Genomic DNA, 13,304 nt, shown 5'->3' with positions numbered 1-13,304 from the left:
TCTCTGTCAGGACAGTAAGTCTGGTCTTTTCTCGTGAGTTAGAATTTTGTTCTATATTTATCTCCAGCTCCATCCGGGACCCTTTATTGATCCCTGTCAGAGCAGTCAGTGGTTGTAGCTGGGGACCATCTAGTTGTGCTGGACTGTGTCTGGTGGAGGCTGTGGTACTTGTGGTGCATTAGACCTTTGGATTAATCCTTCCATTGTGTCTTTGGTTTTCTTCATTCTCCCTTGCTCCAGGTGGGATGAGAGCAGTGGAGTATCTCAGATGGCTGTGCACAAGCTTTTAAGACCCCAGATACTACTCACAAAGTACAACGTAGAACATTTTCTTTATAAACTATGTTATGTCACTTGAGCTAGATATTCCTCGGGACCATGGTTTCCACAACCCTCAACCCAGTAATTTGGCCCCTCGGGGGAAAAAGGTATTTCTGATGAATAACTCATTGTTATTAACTTGTAGAATTCTATCATGTGATTTTTGGTGCTGCTTCTATCACTAGAAAAGACTAATTCATTGAACCTCCCAACCTCTTAGTTTGAAACAGTTCTTGCTTGTTTTTTCTTTCCATGACATTGAATTTTCTTAAGCATCCAAGCTGTTGTCTTATAGAATATTGCACATTCTAGCTTTGTCTGATTGTTAATGTTAAACATTTCTGGCAAGAATACTACATTGACAGTGCTATAAATCTCTTACTGAATCACATCAGGAGGTACATCAAGTAAACTTGTCCCACTATCGACAACTTGGTTAAAGATGTGATGACTTGGTTAAAGGGACAAATGCCAGATCTCTCCATTGCAAAGGTAAATTTTTCCCCATTTGTAATTCGAAGCAATCTATGAGGTGAAATCTTGACATTATGTGAATAAAACGAATTGCTTTAAAACCTACTTCTGTGCTTCATCCACAAAGAGTTACTCTTCAATTGTGGGAAATCTGAAATTCTCGGATTTTCCCACTATACAGTGCTGAACTTGATCATCATTACTTAAAGTTGTGGCTGTCAAATCTCTCAGTTTTAAGAACATTTTTCCTTTTGTAATTTTTTTTTTAAATTAGTAAGTAATCTGTGAGACTATGTGAATATCCTGTTCCCCAGCCTTTCACTCAGTGCTTTTATACAATTAAATTTCTTTTAATTATAAAGTAGTAGTATACCCATGGTAAAAGCTTCAGATTTAAAGAACTACACAAGTCCCCTCCTCACACCACTACAGACTCCTAGTCACACGCCTGCAGGGGTAATGTCTCTTAATTGCTTCCCGTGTGTTCTCCCGGAAATTCTCAATGTATATACACAAACATGTATACATTTGTTTTCTTTTTATCACAAAATGAGATCATACTATATATACCACCTTGCAACTTCATTTTTCTTAAAACATCCTAGACTTCTTTCCATATCAGTACATATAGATTTATCTCATTCTGCTTAATAGTTACAGAGACTTCTACATGCCGTTATTTATCTAATCATTTCCTAAATGTCCATCATTACAGTTTTCATTTATACTTTTATACAATTTTAAACAATGCTACAGTAAATATCCTTGTAGGTATAATCTGTTTGCTTTGTGTGAACCTATTTGTAAGAAAAATTGCTCAAAACACAACTCGTGGGTCCATACATGTCGTGCAGTTTTTTTCCTTTTGATAGATATTGTCAAATTTTCTGCAAGAATGGCATTATTTTATGCTCACATCAATGGTGAAATTCTGTTTCCTCATACATTCTTCCTCATCCACACTGGACATTACCACATTTTTTTAACTTAGCCAGTCTTGAGAGGTGAGAGACAAAATAATAGCTCATCACTGTTTTAATTTTTATTTTTGTAATCAAGAAGGTCAAGCATCTTTCATGAATTTATTGGACATTTGAAATCTTTTCTCTATTAATTGCTTATTTATAGTCTCTGTCCTTTTATCCCTGTTAGTTGTTCTAACTAAGAGCAATATTCAATATTTTAAGCAACAAAGTAGAAAAAATGTATACTAAGTTTCATTAAATATTCATAAAACATTATTTTAGTTGGTAATCTATATCTAAGGCCCACCCTTCTCCAAAAAGGCACAGTTCCTAGCAATATATATTTAGTGTCATTACATTTAACACACCTTTGTTGAACTGACCTTTGAATCAAGAAGACATTAATAAATGGGCTAGAGAATTTCTTATATTAAAATCTTCTTAATTCTGGAGAACAAAATTTTTAATTCTGGAGAACAAAGTTAAATTTCTATAGGCAAGAAGTAGGACACAACTGAAAATTAAGAAATCAACATATTGATTTTCAGCTAACATTTTAGAACCATTAGATTCATTCAGAGTTTCTCATTTAGTACTAAACAAAGAAGACATTTCTGAGAACAGAGAAACCAAAACGACTAAATTAAATCTGTCTAGAGAGCACAGAACATCTAGCTTTCACTATTACATGGGTACTCTCTTTCTACTTTAAAACACAATTTCATATAGACCTGATGTCAACAGTCAAGTGCTAGAGTGTGGTAGGAACTTGCCTGATCAATGTAAAAAGCCGTGCCGGCGCGGATCTCTCGACGCTGTTTGAGATCAGTTTCAGTGGTATCCCTTGACAGGGCAATGTACTCAACCTCCCGTCTGGTCAGCTCCTGTACAGGAAGAGTGAAATTATTCCAAAAGTAAAATCAAATCCCCAACATATGACTCAGACCAAGTTACCAACAATACAAGTGCCGTAGAAAATAGCATTCGAAATATAATTTTGGATTAAAATATTTTCCGTCTCATCACTGAAATAAATGCAATAAATTTAGCATTAATCAAAATAAGTATATATCTTCTCAGAGCTCTACTTCTACTGAACCAAATGCTACAAGGTAATAATAATCAAAAATAGATCTGGAAAACTTTAATGACTCATGTAGAATTCTTTTCAAATATTACTACTTGATTTTCCCCCAAACTATAAGCATATGATATGCTTTTATTAATCAGGAGAGCAAATTAATTAAAGATAAAGTTGAATGAGCATGCCATTAATGGAGAAAAGGGATATTTTCACAGAATGAGGTTTTTTTTTTTTTTCCCCCTCCACTCCATCTTCACTTGACATTGATCAAAATATATTATCGGTATTTAAAAAAAAAAGCGCCTGTTCCCATGAACCCATAACTTCAAGTATGTTTGGAAAGGAGGAAATATTTAAAACTAAGAAAATCCACAGTGGTGAAGATGTGATACCACATCACAATTTTCTTACCAAGAATGAATTATCTGTGGGAGCACAACTTTGGAGTAAAGCAGCAGGTTCTCTTTTTTGCAGATACCTCCTTCTTGTTTATGGAACAGATACCTCATATCTGTTTCACTAATTGACAGAGTCTCACTAAAAAACTATGGCACTCACAACAGGCTTCTGTGACTGGCAAAGCAATATGTAGCTTATTGTTAAATCGACCATGGCAACACCATGAACTGGCACCTTCAGAGTAATGTGATCATTATCCTCAGTCCTGACAGCTTCCTTGGATTCTTCATCAGGCATGTCAAGCACCAAGATCTCGTCAGTTTGTGTTTCACAAAAGAGGTATGAAAAATCAACAAACACCAGGAGTGGTAGACAGAGGAGACAGCAGTGGTCTGTTGAGGTGTTTTTTTGTTCATTCGTTCGTTCGTTTGTTTTAAACTATCTACAAAAGCCCATTTATAGAAGTTAAATAGAAAATAAAAACAACTATCAAGTTGTTTGGAAACCCTGGTGGCTAGTGGTTAAGTGTTATGGCCGCTAACCAAAAGGTCCACAGTTCGAATCTACCAGGTGCTCCTTGGAAACTCTATGGGGCAGTCCTACTCTGTCCTATAGGGTCGCTATGAGTCAGAATCGACTCGACAGCAATGTGTTTTTAATGGGTTTTTTATTGAGTTGTTTCTATTTAATTTCTCATTGCTTCAAGCAGGCTTGTCCCCAAAGTTCTGCCTTTAAAGACCCTGCCTACTCTTGCTATTGCTAGGCATAGAACCGTATACCCATGGCAGTAGTACTCACTGCAGAGTTGCGAAAGGCAGCTTATTCTAGTACTGAGTGTTCTTCTCATCCTGTGTATCTCCAGTCAGTAGATGCCTCAGCTCTGGCTCACAATTTAAAGTTTGTTTTTTAAAGGACACGGTCTTCACACTTAGAGACGTGCTACCTTTTTTAACCAACAAACCTTTATCATCTCTTAGTCCCTCTCATTCCAACAAACCTCAGTGCTTTGCCAAGAACAAAGCCCTGGAGAGATATTGTGATGTCTGAAACCAGCGTGGTAGGGAAGGCACATCTTTGAACTAAAGAGATTCTAGATAGTCTAGCTAACTCCATTCTTAGACAAGGCATTTCTCTTGGTATATTAATAAAGGATAAAACTACAATGGCATATTATACCTCCCAGACTGGTTCTTGAAATAAACAGAAGAAATGAAAGGCATGGACTGGTGGGAGTTAGGCTCTGATTTGTCCATCGTATTTTTATCATTCCTCCTCTCTTGATTTTTAAAGTACCAAAATAAACTCACCGCTGAAATAAAAGAGTGCATGAAGTAAACTTCAATAGTACAGAAATCAATTCTTTAATACCACATAAAGCAAGGAAGATCTAAGGAAGGTTTTTTTTGTCTTAAAGGTATCTTTGGAACACAACAATTTCATCTGACAGAGTTCTTCTTCAAATCATAAGACCAGTACTTATTAACGCTGATTAAGTAGTAGAAAATCTTGAAAAATTTGTATTTGGGTTGAGATTTGAACATTTCCATATAACTCCAACATTTCCAGAAAACTGCAAACATTTAAGAGGATAGCACGTCAGAAAGGAGAAAGGAAAAACAATAAAGGATCTGAAGTCTAGCCTCATCATTTACTAACTGGATAAAGTCTGAGTGAGGTTATTTAATCTCTCTGAACTTCTCATCTATTTATTTTTTTATTGTGCTTTAAGTGAAAGTTTATATTTCACGTGAGTTTCCCATATAAAAACTTACACACACGGTTATGTGACCCTACTTGCTCTCCCTATAATGTGACAGCACATTCCTCCTCTCCAACCTGTATTTCCCATGTCCCTCTGCCTTCTCATCTCACCTCCAGACAGGAGCTGTCCTCTTAGTTTCATGTGTCTACTTGAGCTAAGAAGCACACTCCTCACTAGTATCATTTTATGTCTTATAGTCCAGACTAATCTTTGTCTGAAGAGTTGGCTTTGGGAATGGTTTTAGTTTGGGGCAGTGAACTTCTATTTTTTTAAAAAAAGGAGCTCTCCTAACACATAAGAGATGCTCTGTAAACCTGTTTCCCTTTAAAGACTGCGTAACACCAAAAAGTCAAGAGAAGAGGTGGAGCCAAGATGGCGGAATAGACAGACACTTCCATCGAGCTGTGTTTACAACAAAGACCTGAAAAAACAAGTGAAACGAGTATATTTGTGACAAGCTGGGAGCCCTGAGCATCAACGGCAAGCTTAGACAAGGAACTGAGGGGCAGGGGAAGGAAGAGACTGTTCAGAAGCGAAGAAGAGTTACCAGACCTGAATCGTGGGGAGCCCTCAGGCACCATTCCCGGAGCAATGGCAGCAGCAGAGGCGGCAGGCTGGTACTAGCGTTCGGCTGCAGTTTCCTCAGGAAGAAGCAGCCAGCCACACAGCCCACTCACACCTCCAGAACCTGAGGAGAGCTGCGCTCTCAGCAAAAGCTAAGTACTTGCTTATATTTTATCGCACCCCGCCCCCTCAAGCCAGCCTCAGTAGCTCAATCCTTAGGCCTGAGATAGACCCTGCTGAGCACCTGGATCCATCCTCCCAGACCTGGGGAAAAAGATAATTTGCTAGCTCCATTAACTGGGGGAGCTCAGGACAAAAGCGGCTCCTGTCCAGGCATAAGCCGTCCGTGCACCTTGAGCACCTTTCCACTCTGCATGGACCTGTGTGGGTCTATTTCAGGGGAATGGACCCTTGTTGGCAAACTCCAACCATTTCAGCTGTGCGGTGCAGAGATCACTCCTTGACGTTTGACATTGCTGTGCCTATTAAACAAGGTACTCACCTACCCACATCAGGGACCTAAGGACTGGTGGCTCCACTTGGGTCGCCCAGCCACCTACAACAGGGTCCAGGGATAACTGGTACCTCCCAGTCCTTACAACAAAAACTTTGGGTGCCCATGGTCCCTCTGCAGAGCTGACCCACCAGCACGCTCTAGGGAACAGAGATGTGTTTTCCTCAGAGACACTTGGGGGTCGATTCTCAGCACCCTGCCTTGTTCAGAGCGTGACCCCCTGCTGCAATCAGATATCGGTATATACGCCAATCACCCCTGCCCCTCTAACACTGTAGGACAGAGCCTGTACCACTCACTTTATATCAGCTACCTGGAAAACTGAGCTGAAGTCATACAAGAAACCTGAATGGACTCCTAGACTGATATACCTGATAACAGCTCTAGTCACCTGGGGACAGGACACCAGAGCTCCAAAGGTGAAAATAATCAAGAAAGCTCACTCATGCAACCCATTTTGACACACCAAAACAAAACAAAGCAAGCAGCTACGACACAGTAAGCAAGGATAAACTAATACAATAACTTACAGGTGGCTCGGAGACAACACTCAATATCAAGTCACATAAAGAAACAGACTGTGATCACCTCAACAGGCTCTCGAAACAAAGAATCCAGGGATCTTTTAGATGAAAGTGCATTCCTGAAATTACCAGATGCAGAATACAAAAATTTAATATACACAACCCTTCAAGACATCAGGAAGGAAATGAGGCAATATGCAGAACAAGCCAAGGAACACACAGATAAAGCAACTGAAGAAATCAGAAAGATTATTCAGGAACATAATGAAAAGTTCAATAAGCTGGAAAAATCCATAGACAGGCAGCAATCAGAAATTCAGAAGATTAACAATAAAATTACAGAATTAGATAACTCATTAGAAAGTCAGAGGAGCAGAACTGAGCAAGTAGAAGCTAGAATTTCTGAACTCGAAGATAAATCACTTGGCACTAATATATTTGAAGAAAAATCAGATAAAAGAATTAAAAAAAGATTAAGAATCATGTGGGACTCTATCAAGAGAAATAACCTACAAGTGACTGGAGTACCAGAACAGGGAGAGATAACAGAAAATACAGAGAAAATTGTGGAGGATTTGTTGGCAGAAAACTTCCCTGATATTGTGAAAGGTGAGAAAATATCTATCCAAGATGCTCACCGAACTCCACATAAGGTAGATATTAAAAGAAAGTCACCAAGACATATTATAATCAAGCTTGCGAAAACCAAAGATAAAGAGACAATTATAAGAGCAGTGAGGGATAAAAGAAAAGTCACCTACAAAGGAGAGCCAGTAAGAATAAGTTCGGACTACTCAGCACAAACCATGCAGGCAAGAAGGCAATGGGATGACATATTTAAAAAATTAAAGGAAAAAAATTGCCTGCCAAGAATCATATATCCATCAAAACTGTCTCTTAAATATGAAGGTGAAATTAAGACATTTCCAGATAAACACAAATTGAGGGAATTCGTTAAAAGCAAACCAAAACTACAAGAAATATTAAAGTGAGTTCTTTGGTTAGAAAATCAATAATATCAGGCATCAACCCAAGACTAGAACACTGGGCAGAGCAACCAGAAGTCAACCCAGATGGGAAAATAAAAAAAAAAACAAAGCAAGACTTAAAAAAAAAGAAAAGCCCAACACAGGGTAACGGCAATGTTATTACATAAAAGAAGACAACATTAAAATAATAAAGAGGGACTAAGAAATGTAATCACAGACCTTCCATATGGAGAGGAAGATACCGCAATACAAAGAAATAAAAGTTAGTTATAAATTTAGAAAAATAGAGGTAAATTATAAGGTAACGACAAAGGAGACAAAGTATCCTACTCATCAAAATAAAATAGAAGGGAAAAATACAGATCTAGCAGAAACAAAATCAACAACAAGAAATATGAGGAAAGGACAATATACAAAGAAAATCTACTCTGCACATAAAATCAAGTGGGAAAAAACAGCTGTCTACACACAAAAAAAGACATCAAAACGATAGCACTAAATTCATACCTATCCATAATTACCCTGAATGTAAATGGACTAAATGCACCAATAAAGAGACAGGGAGTGGCAGAATGGATTGAAAAACAAGATCCGTCTATGTGCTGCCTGCAAGAGATACGCCTTAGACTTAGAGACACAAACTAATACTTAAAGGATGGAAAAAATATATCAAGCAAACAACAATCAAAAAAGAGCAGAGGTGGCAATATTAATTTCTGACAAAATAGACTTCAAAGTTAAATCCATCATAAATGATAAGGAAGGACACTACATAATGATTAAAGGGACAATACACCAAGAAGATATAACCATATTAAATATTTATGCACCCAATGACAGGGCTACAAGATACATAAAACAAACTCTATCAGCATTGAAAAGTGAGATAGACAGCTCCACATTAATAGTAGGAGACTTCAACACACCACTTTCAGTGAAGGACAGGACATCCAGAAAGAAGCTGAATAAAGACACGGAAGATCTAAATGCCACGATCAACCAACTTGACCTCGTAGACATATACAGAACACTCCACCCAACAGCAATCAACTATTCCTTCTTTTCGAGTGCACATGGAACATTCTCTAGAATAGACCACATATTAGGTCATAAAGCAAGCCTTAGCGGAATCTAAAACACTGAAATATTACAAAGCATCTTCTCTGACCATAAGGCCATAAAAGTGGAAATCAGTAACAGGAAAAGCAGGGAAAAGAAATCAAACACTTGCAAACCGAACAATACTCTGCTCAAAAAAGACTACACTATACTTCTTCAAGAAATGAAAAGAGACTTACATAAGTGGAAGAACATACCTTGCTCATGGATAGGAAGACTTAACATTATAAAAATGTCTGTTCTACCAAAAGCGATCTATACATTTAATGCAATTCCGATCCAAATCCCAACGACATTCTTTAAAGAGATGGAGAAACAAATCACCAATTTCATATGAAAGGGAAAGAGGCCCCGGATGAATACGGCATTACCGAAAAAGAAGAACAAAGTGGGAGGCCTTACTTTACCTGATTTTAGAACCCATTATACCACCACAGTAGTCAAAACAGCCTGGTACTGGTATCACAACAGATACATGGACCAATGGAACAGAATTGAGGATCCAGACATAAATCCATCCACGTATGAGCAGCTGATATTTGACAAAGGTCCCAAAACAGTTAAATGGGGAAAAGACAGTCTTTTTAACAAATGGTGAGGGCATAACTGGATATCCATCTGCAAAAAAATGAAACAAGACCTATACCTCACACCATGCACAAAAACTAACTCACAATGGATCAAAGACCTAAATATAAAATCTAAAACGATAAAGATCTTGGAAGAAAAAATAGGGACAACATTAGGAGCCCTAATACATGGCATAAACAGTATACGAAACATTACTAAAAATGCAGAAGAAAAACTAGATAACTGGGAGCTCCTAAAAATCAAACACCTGTGTTCATCCAAAGATCACCAAAAGAGTAAAAAGACACCCTACAGACTGGTAAAAAGTTTTTAGCTATGACATTTCTGATCAGTGCCTGATCTCTAAAATCTACATGATACTGCAAAAACTCAACTGCAAAAAGACAAATAACCCAATTAAAAAAAGGGCAAAAGATATGAATAGACATTTCACTAAAAGAGACATTGAGATAGCTAACAGATACATGAGGAAATGTTCACAATCATTAGCCATTACAGAAATGCCGTTCAAAACTACAATGAGATTTCATCTCACTCCAACAAGGCTGGCATTAATCCAAAAAACACAAAATACTAAATGCTGGAGAGGCTGTGGAGAGACTGGAACACTTCTACACTGCTGGTGGAAATGTCAAATGATACAACCACTTTGGAAATCGATTTGGCGCTTCCTTAAAAAGTTAGAAAGAGAACTACCATACGATCTAGCAATCCCACTCCTTGGAATATATCCTAGAGAAATAAGAGCCTTTGCACGAACAGATATATGCACACCCATGTTTACTGCAGCACTGTTTACAATAGCAAAAACATGGAACCAACCAACGTGCCCATCAACGGATGAATGGATAAATTGTGGTATATTCACACAATGGAATACTACACATCGATAAAGAGCAGAGAGGAATCTGTGAAGCATTTCATGACATGGAGGAACCTGGAAGGCATTATGCTGAGTGAAATTAGTCAGTTGCAAAAGGACAAATATTGTATAAGACCACTATTACAAGAACTTGACCCCAAAAACAAAACTTGAGAAACAGTTTAAACTGAGAAAAAAAAAACATTCTTTTGTGGTTACGAGATGGGGGAGGGAAGGAAGGTGGTATTCACTAATTACCCAAAAACCCAGTGCCATCGAGTGGATTCTGACTCATAGCGGCCCTATAAGACAGAGTAGAACTGCCCCATAGAGTTTCCAAGGAGCGCCTGGCGGATTCGAACTGCCGACCTTTTGGTTAGCAGCCGTAGCACTTAACCACTACGCCACCAGGGTTTCCATTCACTAATTAGACAGTAGATAAGAACTACTTTAGTTGAAGGGAAAGACAGCACACAGTACAGGGGAGGTCAGCACAACTGGACTAAACCAAAAGCAAAGAACTTTTCTGAATAAACTGAATGCTCCGAAGGCCAGCATAGCAGGGGCAGGGGTGTGGGAACCATGGTTTCAGAGGACATCTAAGTCAACTGGCATAATAAAATCTATTAACAAAATATTCTGCATCCCACTTTGAAGAGTGGTGTCTGGGGTCTTAAATGCTAGCAAGCAGCCATCTAAGATGCATCAATTGGTCTCAACTCACCCAGATCAAAGGAGAATGAAGAACACCAAGGACAGGTGATTACAAGCCCAAGAGACAGAAAGGGCCACATGAACCAGTGACTACATCATCCTGAGACCAGAAGAACTAGATGGTGCCCGGCTACAATCGATGACTGCCCTGACAGGGAACACAACAGAGAACCCCTGAGGGAGCAGGAGAGCAGTGGGATGCAGACCCCAAATTCTCATAAGACCAGACTTAATGGTCTGACTGAGACTGGAAGGACCCTGGTGGTCATGGCCCCTAGACCTTCTGTTGCCCCAGGACAGGAACCATTTCCGAAGCCAACTCTTCAGACATGGATTGGAGTGGACAAATAGGTTGGAGAGGGATGCTGGTGAGGAGTGAGCTTCTTGGATCAGGTGAACACTTGAGACTATGTTAGCATCTCCCGCCTGAAAGGGAGATGAGAGGGTGGAGGGGGTTAGAAGCTGGCAAAAACGACACGAAAAGAGAGAGTAGAGGGAGAGAGCAGGCTGCCTCATTTGGGGGAGAGTAATTGGGAGTGTGTAGCAAGGTGTATATGGGTTTTTGTGTGAGAGACTGACTCAATTTGTAAACTTTCACTTAAAGCACAATAAAAATTATTTAAAAAAAAAAGTCAAGAGAATTGGCTAGCTTTTTAAAATGTGGACCAGAGACAAGAGAACATTCCCTGAATAGTATGAAACTAAGTTTTGATTCGTGATCTCAGATTTGCTCATTCTATCTGCTGCTCATTTACTGAATTTATATTTCTTTTCTACTAGAAGTGGAGGACTTTCTAGTTTCAGCAAAAACTTGCTTCCCAAATGACTTATTCCAAATCCCTTATAAATAAATCACCCTTTGATATTAATGTTTTTTTCAAATAATGACTAATCACAGTGTTTTTGTAAATTCTTAACCTTAAATTTATTTACTCTACAACATCAAAATTAAGATCCTTATGATTTCACAAGAGTTGATTGCTCACCAAGTACTGCATAGCAATAGAGCGTCGAAGAGGCCCAGGAGGTCCTATTAGAAAGACATCTTGCCCCAAAAGATCCTTCTGCATTATCCATCTTAAATGCTGAATTACAGATTGAGCCAAAGAGTCTGAAACTTTAAGGGAGAAAAAAGATCAAATTAAATGCAAGTTAGACTATTACTTACAATATGTAAAATGCAAGTTAGACTATTACTTACAGTATGCATCTACAATGTAGATAGTATATTTAAAAAAAAAAAAGAATTTTCACACTGTTTTACAATAAAACCATTACTACCAATGTTAAAACAGGACAAAGTTTATAATATCACAAAGAATCACATAATCGCACACTTAAAAGTTTGGAAGTAACATTTAACAATCACCTACAAGTGTCATTAAAGTAATAAAAATGATTTTCAAGGGAGCTTGAGGAATTGGTATCATTACTTTATCACAGATTTATAGTCCACTCCCTTTGTTCTAAAAAGGGGATAAGGGGAAACCATGAAATCATTCTAGATGGTTAATGATTATCGTAGTCTTTAAAAATGTAAGAGAAAACAATATTGTAACTTAAGTTAGCAATGGGTTGTAGAATCTCCCAAACTTTAGAGAAAAGTCGGTGTGGATTTAAATGACCTAAACAACTTCTTTAGAATTCAGAATTTAAGCCTTTTAGGAATAGAAGACTACTCCACACAATGCCCTTCTAAGGCTACTATTACATCACCTGTCAATCTGCTCCTCTTCTGTCTAAACATTTTTTTAATGTAAATTAATCATAATTTTCCTTCATTTTCCCCCTTAAAATCTAGACTTTCACAAGGTAGCTCTCACAAGGGTAGGTTGGCACCACTGTAGAACTAAGTCTTAAAAAAAATTAAGCAGGTAAATTGTTTCCTCAAATTCAGTTGTCTAAGCATAAACTATTAGAATTACGTTTATACTCTCTAAGGAGACACATTGGGAATACTTAGAGTAAGTACACTGGAACACTTCTCAGAACACATTTAACAAAATTTTCCAACAGTCTTTCAATAGGCATATTCAATTTACCAAATATTAAGAAGCCACAACACGCCAGGCATAAAAGATACAAAGATAAACACGACTGTGTCTCTGCCCTCAAAGTGCTCACAGTATGCCTAGGCAGTTATTTCTAAACAATAATTTATATAGTATTTAGGAAAATATTCATGTTTTAATGTTTTCCGGTTGCCTGGATGGGAAGTTGAATAACAGCACTAATAACTTAATCTTGTGACAGGAAAAAAAGAGTTTTGAGAAATGTGCTTAACTGACCTTCAACTCCTCATTAGCTGAAAGGGACCAAGTCCTCCTTCACACAGCTAACAGAAAGTCATGTAATACTACCAGGAACTAATACAATATAGTAGATGTGTCTATCTATTTTTTCTGGCCTGTATTCATCAACT

At 38.0% G+C, this 13,304-nt stretch overlaps 1 protein-coding gene across 2 annotated transcripts in view; it reads right to left on the bottom strand.

Moving 5' to 3' along the window:
* Nucleotides 1-13,304, bottom strand: part of VWA8 (von Willebrand factor A domain containing 8) — a 481,697-nt gene that overhangs the window by 408,578 nt on the left and 59,815 nt on the right. For both annotated transcript variants that reach the window (XM_049853196.1, XM_049853197.1), the window contains exons 3-4: nucleotides 11,869-11,999; nucleotides 2,534-2,644 (exon numbers count right to left, since the gene is read on the bottom strand). In XM_049853196.1, coding sequence (XP_049709153.1) covers nucleotides 2,534-2,644; nucleotides 11,869-11,999 — 242 coding nt within the window. The remainder of the gene's footprint in view (nucleotides 1-2,533; nucleotides 2,645-11,868; nucleotides 12,000-13,304) is intronic.

Source organism: Elephas maximus, chromosome 14 (assembly GCF_024166365.1).
Source record: "Elephas maximus indicus isolate mEleMax1 chromosome 14, mEleMax1 primary haplotype, whole genome shotgun sequence".
Classification (NCBI taxonomy): domain Eukaryota; kingdom Metazoa; phylum Chordata; class Mammalia; order Proboscidea; family Elephantidae; genus Elephas; species Elephas maximus.
This window is presented reverse-complemented; position numbering and strand designations above follow the sequence as displayed.